Genomic DNA, 20,907 nt, shown 5'->3' with positions numbered 1-20,907 from the left:
GTTGGTCATGACTTTCCTTCCAAGGAGTAAGCATCTTTTAATTTCATGGCTGCAGTCACCATCTGTAGTGATTTTGGAGCCCAGAAAAATAAAGTCTGACACTCTTTCCACTGTTTCCCCATCTATTTCTTTTTTTGTTGTTGTTTTATATATATATATATATTTTTTTTTTAATTTTATTTTATTTTTAAACTTTAAATAATTGTATTAGTTTTGCCAAATATCAAAATGAATCCCCATCTATTTCCCATGAAGTGATGGGACTGGATGCCATGATCTTCATTTTCTGAATGTTGAGCTTTAAGCCAACTTTTTCACTCTCCACTTTTACTTTCATCAAGAGGCTTTTTAGTTCCTCTTCACTTTCTCCCATAAGGGTGGTGTGATCTACATATCTGAGGTGATTGATATTTCTCCCAGCAATCTTGATTCCAGCTTGTGTTTCTTACAGTCCAGCGTTTCTCATGATGTACTCTGCATATAAGTTAAATAAACAGGGTGACAATATACAGCCTTGACGTACTCCTTTTCCTATTTGGAACCAGTCTGTTGTTCCATGTCCAGTTCTAACTGTTGCTTCCTGACCTGCATACAAATATCTCAAGAGGCAGATCAGGTGGTCTGGTATTCCCATCTCTTGAAGAATTTTCCACAGTTTATTGTGATCCACACAGTCAAAGGCTTTGGCATAGTCAATAAAGCAGAAATAGATGTTTTTCTGGAACTCTCTTGCTTTTTCGATGATCCAGCAGATGTTGGCAATTTGATCTCTGGTTCCTCTGCCTTTTCTAAAACCAGCTTGAACATCAGGAAGTTCACGGTTCACATATTGCTGAAACCTGGCTTGGAGAATTTTGAGCATTACTTTACTAGCGTGTGAGATGAGTGCAATTGTGAGTAGTTTGAGCATTCTTTGGCATTGCCTTTCTTTGGGATTGGAATGAAAACTGAGGTTTTCCAGTCCTGTGGCCACTGCTGAGTTTTCCAAATTTGCTGGCATATTGAGTGAAGCACTTTCACAGCATCATCTTTCAGGATTTGGAATAGCTCAACTGGAATTACATTACCTCCACTAGCTTTGTTCGTAGTGATGCTTTCTAAGGCCCACTTGACTTCACATTCCAGGATGTCTCACTCTAGGTCAGTCATCACACCATCATGATTATCTGGGTCGTGAAGATCTTTTTTGTACAGTTCTGTGTATTCTTGCTATCTCTTCTTAATATCTTCTGCTTCTGTTAGGTCCATACCATTTCTGTCCTGTATCGAGCCCATCTTTGCATGAAATGTTCCTTTGGTATCTCTGATTTTCTTGAAGAGATCTCTAGTCTTTCCCATTCTGTTGTTTTTCTCTCTTTCTTTGCATTAATCACTGAAGGCTGTGGTCCTAGTGTGATTCTATTGACTAGTTTTCTGTGTTATGGTTTCAGTGTGTTTGCCCTCTGATGCCCTCTTGCAACATCTGCCGTCTTACTTGGGTTTCTCTTACCTTGGGCGTGGCGTATCTCTTCATGGCTGCTCCAGCAAAGTGCAGCCCTTGCTCCTTACCTTGGAAAATCTCAGTGGGTCACTATTGCTTAACTATGTCACTCTATAATCTCATAAAGCACACTATTATCTTTATTTTTTAAATATAGTACAAGTGACAGGAAATACTCAATTAATGATTCAAATTATTTTGAAGTAAGGGTTGATTAAAAGCCTTTTTCCCCCCTGAGGAAACAAGGCAGTTACAGATTAATCTGGCTATTTATTCTTTGGGAAATTCCATTCAGCTTAATGATGTATCTCACGTGTCCAGTAGTATGATGTATTTCTTTTTATCTAAAAAAAAAAAAAAAAACATAAGAATCTAAATATTAATTTTAAAGCTTAGCATTCTGTCATAATTTCAAAGCACCAAGCTTCGCTGAATGAATTCTGAAGTCTCCTGCCCAGTGAAGTCTTCAGTGCATTAAGTGATTAAAAATGATTAAATGCACCTAATCTGCTCAAATGAGGGAGAAAGATGAGTAGAGGAAAAGAAAAATCAGACATACAAAGCCTCAGTGAAAAATCTTTTCTTCTACCAAATTCTGTATTTTAAAAGAATTATTTGAATACAATGATAAGGCTAAGACTTACTGTTTGAAATGTTCCAGAGAATATCACTAAATTTAAGTTGCAACTACAGTTTTTAAAATGAATAGTATTGTATGATTTTTCTATCTGTGAAAGGGTCTATGTTATCATCAGCTATGTAAAGAGCAAACGTATAGAGGGCAGGGATTGTCTTACTCATCATTCCCTCCTAGGTACCTCTCACAGTGCTTGGCACATATTAAGCGGAGACTAGATTCCAAAAGAGATTTCTTTGATGCTGACTACTGGTTTAGGATGAACAGTAAGATATATATCTGGTTTGTGAGTCAGTTTAGAAATGTATTTATACATTAGATTCTGTTATCCCCTGGGATTTTTCTACCCTAATCTACTTAATTATAAGCCATGTTTAGAGAGAAATTAAGTTTAATCTTACACTAATGATTATAATAAAGCTATCATTCTGCACAATTTAATAAAACAAATCATTGTACTTCAATCAGTCACTACCTCCTAGAGAGTTATTGTGGGAAGTTGGTCTAACTAGGCAACAGTTATCACAGAAATTGCTAGACTATCAAATTCTAAAGGTATTACCTGAATCAACTTTTAGTCCTTATTATGATTTTTTGTTTATTTTCCATTTTTCTGTAGGAAAGGACAGCAGAAGAAAATCATGAACAAGGGGGATTTTTTACTGGGTTAATATAATATTGATAATGAAAATGTACCTTGCATAGAAATTTGCAGTTTACAAACTGCTTTAATATTGCATGTGTGCTAAGTGGCTTCAGTTGTATCCAACTCTTTGCAACCCTATGGACTGTAGCTTGCCAGGCTCTTCTGTCCAAGGGATTCTCCAAGCAAGAATACTGGAGCGTGTTCCCATGCCTTCTCCAGAGGATCTTCCCAACCCAGGGATGGAACCTGCGTCTCTTATGTCTCCTGCATTGGCAGGCGTGTTCTTCACCACTAGCACCACCTGGGAATCCCTGCTTTAATATTTCACACACTTTATTTCCTTTTATTAGAGTAACTCAATAATTGAGTGTTATAATTTTCTTTTTTGTACCAATAAGGTCTGGTTAGCTGTTACTTTTCCTCAGCTTCCATTCCTTTGATTTTTACATTTCTTTAATTGGCATTGATCACATTAAAACAATTACTTATCTAAATTGTTATTCCCTCCACTATACTGGATGTACCTCAAAAACAGGAACTATACCTTCACCTTCATTACCAAACTACCAGATATTTATCAGAAGACTGTGTATAGTCAGTATCCTTTCTCTTGCAAGTGACTGAAGCTCATTTCAAACTATATAAGAAAAAAGTGAAAAAAAAAAAAGAATATTTTTTCAATTGAGTTATGCAGTTGGGAAGTCTAAGAAATAGCTGGCTTGCCTCTTTCACTTTCACTCATTCGCTACATTCTTCATTTCACACTAGACATGTTGGCTCTTGCAGTTCCTAAACTGCATCATTATAACTTGTGATACAAAAGAAGGACCATCTATTTTTCATTACTCATATCAAATTTCAATCTTGTTTGAATCCTGTGACTATCTGTGAGCTAATTAATTAGGCCAAAGACCATGGAGAGCTCATATTGTTAAAATCAAGATCTAAGGAAGGCTATGTTTCTTTCTAAAGGTTCTTGGGGAGAACCCCTTTTCTTGCCTTTTTTAGGGACCATCCACATTTATTCTTTCAAGATCCCCTTTCTTCATCTTCAAAGCCAGCAACATTCATCTCTGAACTTCCCAGAAGTCTCAGCTTATTCTTCAGTAGTCAGATCTACATCTGACTTTCTTTTTCTGCCTTCTTCCTTTAACTCTAAGTCCTTAGAATTATACTGCTGCTGCTGCTAAGTCACTTCAGTCATGTCTGACTCTGTGCTACCCCAGAGACAGCAGCCCACCAGGCTCCCCTGTCCCTGGGATTCTCCAGGCAAGAACACTGGAGTGGGTTGCCATTTCCTTCTCCAGTGCATGAAAGTGAAAAGTGAAAGTGAAGTCGCTCAGTCGTGTCTGACTCTTGGTGACCCCATGGACTGCAGACTTCCAGGCTCCTCCGTCCATGGGATTTTCCAGGCAAGAGTACTGGAGTGGGGTGCCATTGAATTATACTAGTCCCACTGAAGTAATAGGAGATGACTCCCTATTGTAAGGTCAGGTATTGACAAACCTCAATGTCATCTAACGCATTAATTCCTCTGTATATAACCTAACCTATTCATAGATTCCAGGGATTAGGACTTGGGTATCTTTGGGAGGTCATATTCCACTTCCTTTATCTTCACTGTTCAGTCACTCAGTGGTGACCAATTCTTTGTGACCCAGTGGACTGTAGCACACCAGGCCTCCCTGTCCTCCACTATCTCCCAGAGTTTGCTCAAATTCATGTCCATTGAGTCAGTGATGTTATCTAACCATCTCATCCTCTGCTGCCCTCTTCTCCATTTGCATTCAGTCTTTCCCAGGATCAGAGGTTTCCCAGTGAGTCAGTTCTTCGCATCAGGTGGCCAAAGTATTGAAGCTTTAGATTCAGCATCAGTCCTTCCAATGAATATTCAGCACTGATTTCCTTTAGGATTGACTCATTTGATCTCTTTGCCATCCAAGGGACTCTCAAGTCTTCTCTGGTCTACTGGAGAAGGATGACAACCCACTCCAGCATTCTTCCCATGAGAATCCCATGAACAGTACGAAACTTTCCTTTATAGAGTCCAAGAAAAAAGTCTTTTTTTGTCCTAATCTTATGGTTAGTGACTTACTTCATGAGCTTCTACCACTTGCTATTATATAATTATCTGATCAATAGAATGAATAATCACAAGGAATAACTGAAACTACTATTTAAATTTTTGGTATCAATGAATAGCATCTAGTAACACCCACAGGCCTAAAAGCTTTATGAGGTCAGATATCACCATTTATCTTTTTAATTTCTGTAAACTGAAGCACTTTACTCATTTTTTGCCAACTAACAGTAATACAGATGGTGTCGCTGAATAATAATGATGGTTGATCGTATTCACAAATTGACAAAGCCAAAGGCACACTCTGTTTTTTAATGACTTTTCCACATTGCATTTAATAGTGTGATTCAGATTCTTCTCACATCAAACTTACAATTGCTATATATCATGAGTGTTTGGTGTTATTTTCAATTAACCCAAACTATTATTATTTAACTTTTACATTCCAAGAGTCTAAAACATTACACTTGCCATTTTGGGTAGCTAGCCATCTAATTTTAGGCAATTCTATCCTATTGGTGGGTGATCTCTTAAGAAGCAATTGGGAACTATTATTAAAAATAATAGCACCTACCATGTTTTAGGCTTCCCTGATGGTTCAGTGGTAAAGAATCTGCCTGCAATGTGGGATACCTGGGTTTGATTCCTGGGTCAGGAGGATCCCCTGGAGAATGGGATGACTATCCATGCAGCATTTTTGCCTGGAGAATTCCATGAACAGAGGAGCCTTTGGGGGTTGCAAAGAGTTGAACAAGACTGAGTGACTAACACATGCACACCAGATTTTAGACTTTACAACTGGATTTTCCATGCAGACACACATACACACACACACACACACATCACCACCCTCCCTAATTAATCTTTCAAGACATTTATAAATATAAATATTTATTCATTTATAGATCAGAATTTTTTTTTGAAAATTTTATAATCACTTATCTAGGCAGTGATAACTAGAATTACAGACTAAGAACACAGAGAAATAATAGAAATCTTTTATCACATCACTTTTCTGGCCAAATAATAATACACATAGTACTAAATTTCTGGTCAAACATAAAAGGTAAAAAAGTCATAGTGTTTTAAATGAAGGGAAAGTCATTTACAAGCTGAATTGGAATCATGCTAAATCACTCTCAGACTGCTTTTCATTCTACACACATAGCCCATCATCTACTTAGATCCTCTACTTAAATTTTTTAAGAGATTAAAGCTGCATTTAAGATAATGTTAAAACCTCTTTCTGGGTCTCACCAGGATCCACCTCATCTTACCTTCTTTCTCCACACAGCTTCACCTAACTCTCCCCTCCTTCTTGCTTACTGGGCTGCAGCTATGCAGGAATCCTTTAGGTACTTTAGACACCAGCTCTTCATTGCCTCGGGGCATCTTCCCAGGCTGTTGTCCTCTCATCTTGTCTGCTTGCTTGAGCAGTGTCTTCTCATCCTTCAGATCACAGTTTAAACACCACTTTTCTAAAGGAAACTTCCTTGAGTAGTCTAACTAAAACAGAGCCTCCTTCACACCCTGTCAGTCTCTCCCAGCACACCTCGTTTCCTTCACAGCACTTAGTGTGAGTTGTATGTGCCAGTGTGTTTACTTATCTGTTGCGTGTCTCAGTATAGGGAAGGGTGTTCACTGTTGAGTTCTGAACACACAGGATTGGTGACTATATTCAATAATTAGTCAATTGAATTGACTTGAATTTGAAACAATTTTCTTTTTCTCAAAACTAAGAGTATAAGTGATCTGAAGCTTTATGCTCTGGTGTTTTCTGAACATCTCTATTCCAATGTATTTTTGGTTTTGTCTGCCATATTTTTGTGCACAGTTAAGTGATTCAAACTGAAGAAATAATAACTTACAATTCAAAATTGAGGATCTGCTCTGACACATATTTTAAAGGTATATTGGTTCTGAGTTGGGGCCCAGGCTTCTGCATTTTTAATAAGATTTTCAAGTGATTCTGATTCACAACAGAGTTTGAGGAGGCCTGCTTGAGTGTGAACATGTCCTGTTATGTGTCTACCTGTATCTGCTAAATTTCATCAGATCTAACCCTTTGTTTAATCCATGCTTGAAATCCTTACATCCTTAGGAACTTTCTGACCTGGATATTTAATGAATACATAATACCGTTATTATTCAAACTCTTTTATCTCTTGTTCTGCTCTAGATGAGGTTTTATTCTTTTAAGCTACTGCAATGCTGACATCTGGGTTTATAATTTAATTAGGAATAAGGAATCTAAGGTAGAATTTACACAGTTATCTATTCTGAAGAGTTTGAGAGTCATCAGATAACTGGACATATAATGTTTGTAGTAATTGTTTTAAAATAAAGCTAATCATAAGAAGAAAGCAAATTTTAAAATTATTATTAGTTTTTAACCTGCAAATATAAATTTTGGTTATGAACAAATGTTAGTTTCCAAATCTGTGACTTTGTTTTCTTATTCTGTTGGCTTATTGCTTTCACTTGCTAATGTATTGAAAAACATATGACCTTATTATTGCTCTTAAGAGATACATTTTACATGCATGCACAGTAAGGAGTTTTGAGATATTATAGCCCACTAATAATAAGCAACCTACAATCCCATTCACTTATCTTTCACTAGTTTCACTTTTCACATTTTATGTCATGGGCATATACAGAAAAATGTACAGTATTTTATAGTTAAAGCAAATGTACTATATTAAGATTATATTGTGCCAGGTACATCTTCCAATCATATTTATCAATGTATAGATCCCTTCTTCTACAAATAGTCAGTGTGGTACTAGCAAAAAATATTTGTGACATTTCAGGCACTTGTTGGTACTTAAATATACATCAAAATACAAATTTATAAATATTTTATTTAGATTCCATTTTACCATCCTTATTTAGGTGTAAAATGAACACAATGCTTTATTTGATAATCTTTCAGAAATTCTCTTATTTGGGGATGAGTGTGGAAGTATTTTGTTAAAAATGCATGTTTTACACACAAAGTATATTCCATGTACTCTTGGGGGTAGGGGGGAAGAATCTCTACCAAGTTGGCAGGATTTGAGTAAGGGAGATAGTGAAGTGTAAAGTGCAAGGCGCTCAGTCTTGTCTGACTCTGTGACCCTATGGACAGTAGCCTGCCAGGCTCCTTTGCCCATGGGATTCTGCAGGCAAGAATATGGAGTGGGTTGCCATTTCCTTCTCCAGGGGAACTTCCCAACTCAGGGATCAAACCTCCGTCTCCTGCATTGCAGGCAGATTCTTTACTGTCTGAGCCACCAGGGAAGCCCAAGGAGGTAGTAGTATTCATAAAACAAGCAAAAATTTAGCTGTTCTATTTCTGACCTGAGATCCTTTGAAGATAACCTCTCAAAACCCTCTTTCAATTAAGATTGAAAATGTCAAGTTTACTGATAGCATTGCCCATTTTAAGAAACAGTAGTAATCTTGATTCAGATTCATCAGCCATTAATAATATTCATGTTTTGCCTGAGGTTAATATCACTCTTTTAATATGGAGGAAAAATAAAGAACGTAATTTCTTATCTCACATTTGCTTTAGGGAAGTAAGGATCTTCCCCAACCACCTCCCTTTATGTTGCTCTAACATTTTCCAGAGGTGAGATCATTTAGAAAGTTCAGTGGAGTGAAATTAATTTTTAAAATAACAATACATTTTTCATCTAAACACATTAAATTCTATTCAACCTTAACCGTATCTGAGAGTTCCATCAGCTACTCCATTAGTAGTTTAAACAGCCTACAATATTGAACAATAAACTATATTGATATAAGTGAAATAGCTTTTATCTCCCTTCCATGCTTTAATTCACACGTTGATGGGCTTTTGATGTTCCTAGATATCCGTGGAATCCAGGAGTTTCTGGACAAAGTGTCTCAGCAGGGGATGGATGTTGCACTTCAGAAGGTGGAAAACAACATCAATAAGATGATCACCACGCTGTTTGACACCATGAGAATAGAGGAATTGAATCGCTATCGAGACACTCTTAGGCGAGCGATCCTTGTTATGAATCCTGCCACAGCCAAATCCTTCATAACTGAGGTAAGTAAAAATTGTCATGGACTGGGAATAGGGTGTAAAAATTAAATGTTTCAGAATAGATCCCACAGAGGAGATGAAAATTAAGAGCAGTGTGAGGGAATTAACTACACCACTCTCATTAGCACTAATTGAGGTAGCACAGTGAATTCCTTGTTCATCACATTTACCCCGTACTGTCCAGTTAATTGCTAAGAATGCTTTGTATTTATATGTATTTAGGCACCTATCCAGGATGACTTTAAGAATTCTTATGGGGATTTAGAAGTGCTGCTCACCTGAATGGATTTCACAAATTGTCTAATATTGATACTTAACTTTTTTATGCAAGTTAAAATTTTACTTCTGAGAAAAGATTTACTTGAGTTAAAGCCATTCTTGCCTAAACATGATTCCTACTATGAAAACATACAGCAGGTTCTTCTCCTCTATATTCAGAACTCTGTAGTAAGACAAATAATTGAAACTGTCTGAAACTCTGCAAAGTGATGACCATTGAGCATTTTATGGTGCTGGATCATCAAAATTTGAATTGTATCTGTACCTTTGGCTAGAAGCTCTGAAACTTTGTAAAAATACAGTTGAGAATATTTGATCTCTATATTCTAAAATCTTTGATATTCCCTTAAAAACGATTATTGTCAAGTAATTTTTGTGATCACATTTTTAACTATATATAGTGCTGATATTAGTCATGATGTTACATACTTTCACATGGATTTTATTATTAGTTTTAAAATTTGGGGCGACTTTATTTCACTAATACAGTTTTCTTCACTTCTCCAATGTGTTTTCTTTAGCTCCCAAAGTACTGATGTAAAGCCTCCAAATTAAGAATGTGTTAGAAGTTCTTTGACACTCTATAATATAATTGGTGTCAGAGAACTTGAAGCAGAATATAAATCACTAAGAAGAATAAAACTTGGGAAATATCTATAATACATTTTTTATTTTAATAGGAAACTTTGTTATTCAGTTTAAGATCAAATATAGAACTTTGACCTTTCTAGGTCTAGCAAGTAACTCGGAGAGTCTCACTGAAGCACTAAATGTTTCCCCAATAGAAAGAGTATTTCCATTTTACAAGAGTTTGTTCTTTCCTTCAAGAAACACAAAATCTGCTAGAAGGCTGAAGGCAAATATATAAGGGCATATAATATAAATTGGAATCTTAAAATTATAATAAATAAGGTTGAAGTATCTATGGTCACTTTTGGTTGGGAAGGTCAGAGAAGGCTTCATTGAGACGGCATGTTTGAACCAGACTCAGTGGCATAAGTACTAATTCACAAAAGAGAAATTGTAGCCAATACACAGGTACAAGACCATGTCAGTCACATTCTGGTGGAGTGATGCCCACAAATTACTTAATAGTTTTGAGCTTCCATTTTGTCATCAGTAAAATGGGAATATTATTCATTTCAACTTATTATATTTGTAATGTAGATTAATGAGATATAATAAGCCTTAAAGGAGTGATTGGACAGCTGGCACCTAGCAGATGCTTAAGAAATGGTAACTTCTAGATCATATTTTGATAGGTGTACATATGTATCTAGTAGTATGTAGTACCTACCTGACACTTAGCAGGTGCTTTGGCCCCCTGTTCTTAACTCTGAAGTTTGACACTTGTAATAATCTGCTGCTTCCATCTTTTTTCTCAAATACATAAATCTGTGTTTGTGATTTTCCTGAGAGATATATCTCCCTTCCTCTACCCAAACACCATTTTTCCCCACTCATTTTGTCCTTTACAACTGATTTTGTGTATAGTCTCTGTATATCTATAATCTCTAAGCTATGGGCTGGGTTTAAGGTCTCAAGCCTTTATACTCTTCTCTGATCTATGTAGTGGTCCCTGCTTCTCCATTAGCTGTTCTCAAACACTTTGTACCTTGATTCTGCTCTCTCATGAGTTCCAGAAACATTTCCCACTTAGAGAATAGACTGACCCCTTAAGTCCTAGACACAGCTCATTCAAAAGGCAAGTAGCACCAAATTTAAAAGTCAAGTAGCATCAGAGGTCTGGAGACGCACAGAATGGTTACTGACTTAGAGGATTACTTATTTAGTGGAGGAGGCAAGCATGTAACTAAATAATAAAATGTGAAAGAAAAATACTATTATAGTGATGGGTAAGTGTTGCTCTGGAATTCCATAGGAGAACTCACTAAGTCTGCAGGGAGTTTAGCTGGGGTCAGGAGATGTTTCACAGAGAATTTGCTTTACCAGAGTGGTGCAAAATGAATAAGAATGTATTAGGCAGACAGTGATAGGCAAATGAAACTTCATTCTGTGTGTTTGTGTATTTGTGTGTGTGTGCACAGTCATGTGTGTGAGAGAGAAAGAGGTGGGCGGGGAGATGGACAGAATTTTAAAAAGGACATACAATTGAGGGTTTTATAATGAAAAGCAAGAATCCTTTGGTCTACCTATTTCTCCATCCAGTTATACTTTTCAGAAATAATTACTTTTTTTAGACAAAACAATAATTCGTTCAGGTTTTTCTGTAAGATCTTTACAAAAAATATAGCATCTTTAAATAGAAACATGTGTGTGTGAGTGCTCAGTCACTTCAGTCTGTCCAACCCTCTGTGACCCTACAGATTGTAGCCTGCCAGAATCCTCTGTCCATGGAATTCTCCAGGCAAGAATAATAGAGTGGATTGCCATGCTCTCCTCGAGGGGACCCTCCCCACTCAGGGATCAAACTGGGTCTCCTGCATTCCAGGCAGATTCTTTACCACTGAGGCACTGGGAAAGCCCCAACTAAAAGCATTTATAAAACCAAAAAGGTTTGCAAAACCCAAATCCTGCATATCATCTAGTAGCAATGGGTCAATATTTACTAATTCAGTGTTCACAGAAATTTATAAAACATAACCTACTTCCATACTTCTCAGTTCCCCACTTCACTTCTGCCTGCCAATTGGCTTGGCATTTCCAGGCATCAGAATTGCTAGGACTTGGCAGGATAGACGTCTGTTCAGTTGCTGCCCCTATGATGGTATCAAATCCTGGCTTCTCCCACCATGCTTCAGCAGATGTCACTACTTCGTCTGCTTTTCTTTTTTTAGTTGTTGTTGTTCAGTAGTTAAGTCATGTCTAACTCTTTACAACCCTATGAACTACAATCTGCCACCCTTCCCTGTCCTTCAGTATCTCCAGGAGTTTGCTCAAACTCATGTCCATTGATTCAGTGATGCCATCCAACAATTTCATCCTCTGTTGCCCTCTTATCCTTTTACCCTCCATCTTTTTCAGCGTCAGGGTCTTTTTCAGTGAATCCGCTCTTCACATCAGGTGGCCGAAGTATTGGAGCTTCAGCTTCAACATATGTCCTACCAATGAGTATTCTGTGTTGATTTCCTTTAGGATTGACTAGTTTAATCTCCTTGCTGTCTAAGGGACTCACAAGAGTCTTCACCAGCACCACAATTTGAAAGCATCAATTCTTCAGTGCTAAGCCTTCTTTATCGTCCAACACTCACATCCATACGTGACTACTGGAAAACCATAGCTTTGACTATATGAACCTTTGCCAGTGAAGTAATGTCTCTGTTTTTTAATACACTGTTTAGGTTGTCATAGCTTTTCTTCCAAGGAGCAAGCGTTTTTAATTTTATGGCTGCAGTCACTGTCTACAGTGATTTTGGAGCCCCCCAAAATAAAGTCTGTCACTGTTTCCATTGTTTCCCCATCTATTTGCCATGAAGTAATGGGACCGGACGCCATGATCTTAGTTTTTTGAATGTTGAGTTTTAAACCAACTTTTTCACTCTTTCTCTTTCACCCTCATCAAAAGGTTTTTTTATTTCCTCTTTGCTTTCTGCTATTTCAGTAATTTATTTTAAAAAACACTTTTCAGATGGTTTCTGTCCCTTTTTCTCATGGTTATTTGTTTATATATCTATTCAATCCCTTGTATTTTATTGGGGTTTTGGAAGATATCCCAATTGACTTTCTTCAGTTATAAATTCCAGAATGTTCCTTCAGAGTTTTGAAGATTATCAGAAGATACTTTAAAGAGCTGTTGTTATAGTTGATAGCATTTCTTAAACGTTTTAGATCTATAAAGTACAACATGTAACATTTTGCCCAAATTCCAAATTTACAGTTAAGAAAATTAAAGACCTCCTTATATGTAATCTGTTCTATTCTCCAACTTCCTCCAGCCACGTTCAACATCTTTGCAAATAGTGCTGATATTGGATGCTAGGAGACTTGCAGAGCTGGAAACTGGTAAAGTAACTTGTCAGCAGGTCAAAGGGGTACATGACTCTCAGGTCCTATGAGATATAGAAATGACTTACAATGGATTACATGATGGAGAGAAAGGCAAATGAAGCTATAAAGGAACTGGTGCATTGGAATAATGGGAAAGAGAGAGGATCTAAATGTTATGATGAGGTCAAAGAAACAGGTTCAGTAAACACTGAAGAGAGGGAGAAGAGAAAGTAAGAAATTCTGGTCAAAGAGAGGGAATAGCAGAATTCCCAGCTTCCTATATTTTATAAGTTGGCATGGAAATTTGTTAAAATTGTCAAGGAAAATATCAACTTAAAAGTCAAAAGAATAAGTTTTAAAAAAGAAATTGCTCACTTAGCACTGTCATTTAATTCCTACAGGAGAAAATGGGCATATCAATTCTGTTTGCATTTTTTTTTTCTGTCCTGGAGCAATTATATGGCTTTGAGTTAATTATGCTCCCTTTGAAGTCTTAGAAATTTAATATATTACATGTCTACAATTAGTGCTCCACCTCTCATTCAAGATTTCAAAGCTTTAATAAAAATACTGCAGTTATGTGCTGCTGAGTAAATCAACCTGCTGTGATATTGATGGAAAATTGTTATCACAATGTTCCTGTAACTGTCCTTGAAATGAATATGGGGAAACAAGAGTGCTCACATGGTTTGATTTAAATATAGATTAGGATGATATTTTGAAAAAACAGTATTTTTTATATAGGAAAAATGTTACTATGGATGTTATGTAATTTAAACCTTTTCCAGAAAGGATACATATATCAGAACTTTTGGATCTTAACTTTTAGTTTTCAGGTTTGAGAAGAAAATTCAATTCTTTGAAAATGAGAAGTTCTGTTACTTAAATGGTAATGAATATCATTGTCTATTTGCATTTTTTCCCCAAATTTTCAGAAGAGCCCCAGTTACATAAAATCTGTTTATTCTGCAATAATAAAAGGGAATTATCTTTTACTCCTTAATCACACTTTATGAAATAGTTTTCATTCTGTTGTATTATATCCCAGATAACTTTGATCATGTCAAACAACAAAAAAGCAAAGTTACTTCTTCAAATATATAAGCAGCTTGCCAGAAATAAGCCTTTATGATGGTTTAGAAAACAAGTTGTCTTAGGAATATTGAAAGGTTCCTAGTCATCAAAGGAGTACCCTGAATATTCAAATTGCTATGATAGTTATCTAGTAGCTAGTCAAACAACCCAATTTTTACCAAGAAAAAGAAATTATTTGGAGGTATTATGCAATGTCCATTTTTTTAAGACAAGGCTAATGTAATTATATTAGACAAAGAAATGACTATAATTTTTCCCCAAATATTTTCCTTACATGAAAGTCTCTATAATAATACAGTGTTCATAGATGATTGATATGCATTTTTGAAGTACACTTTTTATTTAACTTTAATGTACATAATTATAGTACATATAACTATGAAGTACAACTTAACAAATATCCATGCATCCAGCACCCAAATCAAGAAATAACAAAACTAGCATTCCCAGAGTCCCCTCCTGGGCACCACTCGGTTATAACCTTTTGAAAGTATAACCATTATATTGACTTAAAACACAATAAACTAGTTATGATTTATATTAAACTGTATATGCATAGAAATATACTATGTATGTCTTTTGTCTGTTTTCTTTTGCTCAACATTATGTTTATAAGGTTAATCCATGTTGAAATAGGTAGGAAAACTTTATTCATTTTATTGCTCTGAAGTATTTCATTATATGAATATGCCACAGTCTATTTAACTTTTACTGATGATTTTTTTTTCAAGTTTTGCTCATTACAATTAGTCAGTCTATTCATGTTTTTTTTTATTTGTGTGTATTTTTGTTGGGAATGAAATCTCTAGCTCAAGAAGTATGCATAAATTATGTCACTTATTAATGCTAGCTGATACAGCCAGTTTTCCAAACATTTACACCAATTTGGACTTCTACTGGGAGCAGACAGAAGTATTTTAATTTTCTGCTTCCTCACCAACACTTGTTATTTTCCTTCTCTTCATTTTATTTATACTGGTGGATATGTACTAGATTCATATTTTATTTTTAATTTGCCTTTTCCTGATGGATGAATCATTATGTATTTATTGACTTTTTAATATTTTGTTTTATGAACTGCTTATTCAAGTCATTTTATTTTCCCCCCATGATTATTAGGATCTTTATATATATTAGGGATAAAAGTCCATTGCCAAATATATTTTAAATCCTTTCTCCTATCGACTGTCTTTCCATTCTATATATGGTAAATTTTGATGAATAGAACATCTTATTTCTAATGCAGTCCCTTATTAATTTGCTTTCTTTATAGTTAGTGCTTTTTGTCTTTTTTTTTTTTAAAGAAAGCTTTCTATTCAAGATCATGAAGACATATTCTCATTTTTTTTCTAGAAATTTTGTTTTATCATTTACATTCACATCTGAAGTTAATTTCAAATTGTTTTTCATGGTAGGTGGTGGAGAAACACTTATTTTTCATATGTTGTATGTTATTCATTTCAACACAGGATCAATGTACCTGAATGGAAAATAATGTTAGAGTGAATAAAAAGGGAAGTTAATTAGTGTATTTGAAGTATAGGGCCATTATTCCTATACCACATCTTGTGTCTATCTTTTTTTCTCTCTTAACATGAAGCATATGACTTAAGTAGATAATGAAAGGCTATATTGATGATTTTATTGCAATAAATATCTTTATGATTCTATAATAACAAAAGTTAATGGTGCTGGTCTCTATAATAAAAGTTGTAACTCTTTTCATGGGCTCAGTAGGCATGCATCAAGTAGCAGCTAATGGCCGGTCACTCAAAAATACAACTGCTCTATCTGGATATGATTTTTACAATGGCATAGAATTCTAAGAGAAGAAAAATATTTAACTGGCATAAAAAAAAAATCCACCAAACCATCCAACAAAAACTGCTTCATTCCTTAGTCTTTTATTATAGTTATCAATTATTATTAAATTGTTCTCAAATCCGAGTTTTTACTTTAGCTCAGTATTATGTTGAACTGAAAGGCAGTTCTGTTACTAGCCAACCCACAGCTTTGAACTTTTATTTTTCAAATGAGAAAATATCAAATTGATTTTACTTCCACTTGACCAAAATCATGCATGACAGATCTTACTTGTGTTAACGAGGCCTGAAACTTCTTTAGTATTTGCTTTTCTGGTTGGAGTTCTATTTAACTCTCAGAAGTTCTCTCTGAAGATGGGAATGAGGTTCCAATGAGTCCAAATTTCCAAATAAGATGGATCCAATTCACCTCTTTCCTGTGACCACTGACTTGGGTATTGATCTTGATAGACAGTTTGCTACTGATTCCTCCTAATAATCTGAAGGTCGTTTAACAATTTTGGCAAAATCTAATTTGCTAGTTTTTATTTTCTTTTTTTTTTAATTTTATTTTATTTTTAAACTTTACATAATTGTATTAGTTTTGCCAAATATCAAAATGAATCCACCACCGGTATACATGTGTTCCCCATCCTGAACCCTCCTCCCTCCTCCCTCCCCATACCATCCCTCTGGGTCGTCCCAGTGCACTAGCCCCAAGCATCCAGTATCGTGCATCGAACCTGGACTGGCATCTCGTTTCATACATGATATTATACATGTTTCAATGCTATTGTCCCAAATCTTCCCACCCTCTCCCTCTCCATCAGAGTCCATAAGACTGTTCTATACATCAGTGTCTCTTTTGCTGTCCCGTACACAGGGTTATTGTTACCATCTTTCTAAATTCCATATATATGCGTTAGTATACTGTATTGGTGTTTTTCCATCTGGCTTACTTCAGTCTATATAATAGGCTCCAGTTTCATCCACCTCATTAGAACTGATTCAAATGTATTCTTTTTAATGGCTGAGTAATACTCCATTGTGTATATGTACCACAGCTTTCTTATCCATTCATCTGCTGATGGACATCTAGGTTGCTTCCATGTCCTGGCTATTATAAACAGTGCTGCGATGAACATTGGGGTACACGTGTCTCTTTCCCTTCTGGTTTCCTCAGTGTGTATGCCCAGCAGTGGGATGTTTTTATTTTCTATAACTTTCTGATGAGTTCAACATTTCCATTCTATTCTTTTTATTTAAATGAAGTTAAAAAAATAAAATACCTGAACATAAATGAAAGCTGTACTTATTTGAAATATGAAATCACAATTGCTTCAGCTTTTAAGACAAAGGAATTCAAATCCTTCTCTAATTCAGTATTCATTTATTCATTCATTCAGACAATATGTTGAAAGCTTTTCTGTGTAAAATAATGTGGAAAGCACTGCTAGGAATACAATCATTAAAGATATATGGGTCTAGCCTTCAAGGAACAGACAAATTGATAAGGAAATGTTGTAAACATAGAACATGCAAAATAGTAAAACCACAAGAAAAGAAACAATTAAGTTACTCTTCTCAACCCCCAGAGGGAGTTGAAAATAAAGATAACAAAATTGCTATCTAAAAATGTAATCAAAGTTTGTAGATGGGCTTCCCTGGTAACTCAAACTGTAAAGAATCTGCCTGCAATGCAATAGACCTGGGTTCTATTCCTGGGTTGGGAAGATGCCCTGGAGGAGCACGTGGAAAGCCACTCTAGTATTCTTGCCTGGAGAATCCCCATGGACAGAGGAGCCTGGGGGACTACAGTCCATGGGGTCACGAAGAGTTGGACATGACTGAGCAACTATGCACAAAGTTTGCAGATAATATGTAAAATTACACAGGCCTAGAAAATTTTTTTTTCTTTTGTTATGGGGTAACTAAGACACATTCTCTAGTTTAAGAAATTCTTACTGTAACTTATTATAGTCTTATCAAAGCAAGTTTGAAATGTGAATGGATCCAAGAATGATTAAATTTATATTGAGTTTTTGCTCCATGAAGTAATGTGGACAAATTAAAACAAAGAGAATAGGTAAAATAGACATAATGATAAATTTGAGGATCAGAACTTGCCACTGTTTGTCTGTAACTGCTTAGAAAAGAAGATATCAGACCTATAAGGCAAGGTCTTGCCAACACACAAAGGTTTCTCTGTCGATGCCAGGCATAATTTCTTAGGCCTTAACCATGGTCTGAGTGAAATAATTTCAAAATTATGTACCTCTTGTTTCTGTTTCCATTCTCAACATTACACTTTGAAGCTGGAATAATGGGGAGCCCCTGAATTTAAGCAATAGAAAGATATATTTGCTGCAAATAAATACATTAGCAATTTAATTAATATGCCAGTTTCTAGTAAATTCACTTAGTATATAAATGAAAAATACATGATATAAGTACCATTATTTTCCATTTCCAGACCAAAATGTAGGTTATTGTATTCTGCCCTGCTGTTCTAAGCAGCCATAGCAAATGAATCTTAGTTAGCACTGGAGTCTAAATCTATTTGCCAGCCTGGGTTAGTGTGAATCAATCTCCCAGAATTTAATCAATTCTTTAAATGCTTACTGACAAAAATCAATGCTTTAGATTTGTAGAGGATCAGATTTTAAGGAGTAGCCACCATGAAGCTTTGTTAAAAAGTAAGCAGATGGCCCTAAACTACTATTCTATTCAGAATTTTTCTCACTGTAATACAGATACATAGAAAGTAAATAAACTGTTTAGGTTGAGAAAATTAAAAAGATTCATTTGAGTTTTAGAGCAAGCTCTATTTTTAATAGAATACAAAAAACTGTAGTATAAGAGGATTCAAATATTAAAGCTATATGTGTCTGTCCAACACTAAAATTATGTGAACATATGGGTCCACTAATTTCAAACATGAATTATTTAAATACATATATTACTTGATGAGGCAACATGTAAGTCAATTCTTGGAACTCATATTTCTTACTTGGATTTAAGGCAATTTTGTAGAAAGGCATGCTTCTATGAATGAAGAACAGCATACATAAAGATACTGAGAAGGAAAATTGCAGGAAGCTGGGTGGGTCAGGGGACACATGCTAAGGGAAGTAGAATTTTAGGATGTAAAACTTTAATTGTATCAGACTGGTAGGTGAAAAACTTTGAATGTCAAACCTAAAGAAGGAGACTGGCTACAAAGGCATCATGAACATGAAGTTTGAATTCAGTTTTCGCTCCACTATTAAATAGCTGTGTAGCTCTGACCAAGTCACTTAAAATCATTTAGCTTTGTTTTCCTCACCTATAAAATAGAGTAATTCCTGGATCTCAGTTATTTTCAAGGCTATATTTGGTAATGAAAATAGAATGTGTAGAATAGTGTTCATACTAGTAAAAATTTAACAAGTTTTAGGTGTACAGTCCTCTAGAACTATAGATTAGAGTAAATAAGAAAATGCAATTGGTGTTAGTAGACTTGGAAATCAATTAGATATGTGAAATGAGGTTGAGACATAGGAAAAAGATGGATCCTATGTTTCAAGTCTGAGTTTCAATGATGTTCATGTTATGAAATCAGAAGTATAAGAAAATCAACAGATTTTTGAGATAATTAAATAAAATTTCAGTCATAAGTTTGATGTTGTTCTGGAATATCTAGATTGAGACATGCATGTGACTGTTGAAAATAAAAGAATGGAACCCAACAGTCTGAAGGAAAAGCTGTTGTATTTGTCAATGTGATGATCATTGGTGAACTTTGATAAAACATTTTTGTTAAAATTTTGTGAGGAAAAAATAAAGATTGTAAGGAAATAAAGTGTTGTTAGCAAATAAGCAGAATAAGGGGCATCTCATTCAAGTCTGGAAGTGAAAAGGAGGACCACATAGTGCTGTATCATGGGAAGAAACCTACTTTGAGAAAGATGTTTTCTAAGTATGGAAGCTCATGTGGAAAGAGAAAAGATGATGCAATATGCAGAAAAAGAATCAATGTAGAATTTTTAAAATGAAGCAGGATCAGTTTTATAAATATATTACATTTGGAAGAGAGGCAGTAAGGAAGGATAAAAATATAGAGAATTTTAAAGGTAACAGGAACACTCAATTACATATGGGTCAAATGCATTTATAGTGGAATCAGTAGATTCTAATTCATGTTTCTGTTAGTGCTTAGTAGACTGTATGTGCAGGTAGTAGGGAAAAATGAAGTAAAAGAAAAGGATAACTGACTCAGGTTGGGGACTAGCTGAAAAGCTACTAAAGTAGGAACAGGCTGTCTGCAGGGATCATAATACAGGTGACATAAGACATGTTGGGAAGGAACTGATTTCCAGTAAGAAACCAACCTCCTAATATTAGTTAACTAGCTTTATGAGAGGAACATATACTAAAATTTCCTTATAGTTTGTTTGAACTTACATAGTAAGTCTAGACTTTAGTTAAAAAAAAGTGTGTTAAGCAGATTAATACTTCAGAGATGAACAAAAGTGTTTTTACCTAGAAATATTTCAAAAATATCTCAGCTTTGGCACTACTGACAAATTGAACCAGATAACTCTGTTTTGGAACACTGTCCTGTGCAGTGTAATCTGTTCAGCAATATCCCTATTCAGTAGACACCAAACATGGCAGTCAAAAAAAGTGCCAGATAGTGCCAGATGTACCCATTCGCTGGAGATGGTGTTCAGTTCAGTCGTTCAGTTGTGTCTGACTCTTTGTGACCCCATGAACCACAGCACGCCAGGCCTCCCTGTCCATCACCAACTCCCAGAGTCCACCCAAACCCATGTCCATTGAGTCAGTGATGCCATCCAACCATCTCATCCTCTGTTGTCCCCTTCTCCTCCTGCCCTCAA

At 35.5% G+C, this 20,907-nt stretch overlaps 1 protein-coding gene across 2 annotated transcripts in view; it reads left to right on the top strand.

Annotated features, from left to right (window-relative positions):
- The window catches only part of GRID2 (glutamate receptor, ionotropic, delta 2), a 1,587,604-nt gene that overhangs the window by 843,908 nt on the left and 722,789 nt on the right, over positions 1–20,907 (top strand). For both annotated transcript variants that reach the window (XM_010860143.1, XM_010860142.1), the window contains one exon: positions 8,701–8,906. In XM_010860143.1, coding sequence (XP_010858445.1) covers positions 8,701–8,906 — 206 coding nt within the window. The remainder of the gene's footprint in view (positions 1–8,700; positions 8,907–20,907) is intronic.

Source organism: Bison bison, unplaced genomic scaffold, assembly GCF_000754665.1.
Source record: "Bison bison bison isolate TAMUID 2011002044 unplaced genomic scaffold, Bison_UMD1.0 scf7180017864464, whole genome shotgun sequence".
Lineage (NCBI taxonomy): Eukaryota > Metazoa > Chordata > Mammalia > Artiodactyla > Bovidae > Bison > Bison bison.
The sequence above is the reverse complement of the archived record's forward strand: the minus strand, read 5'-3'. Positions and strand labels throughout refer to the sequence as shown.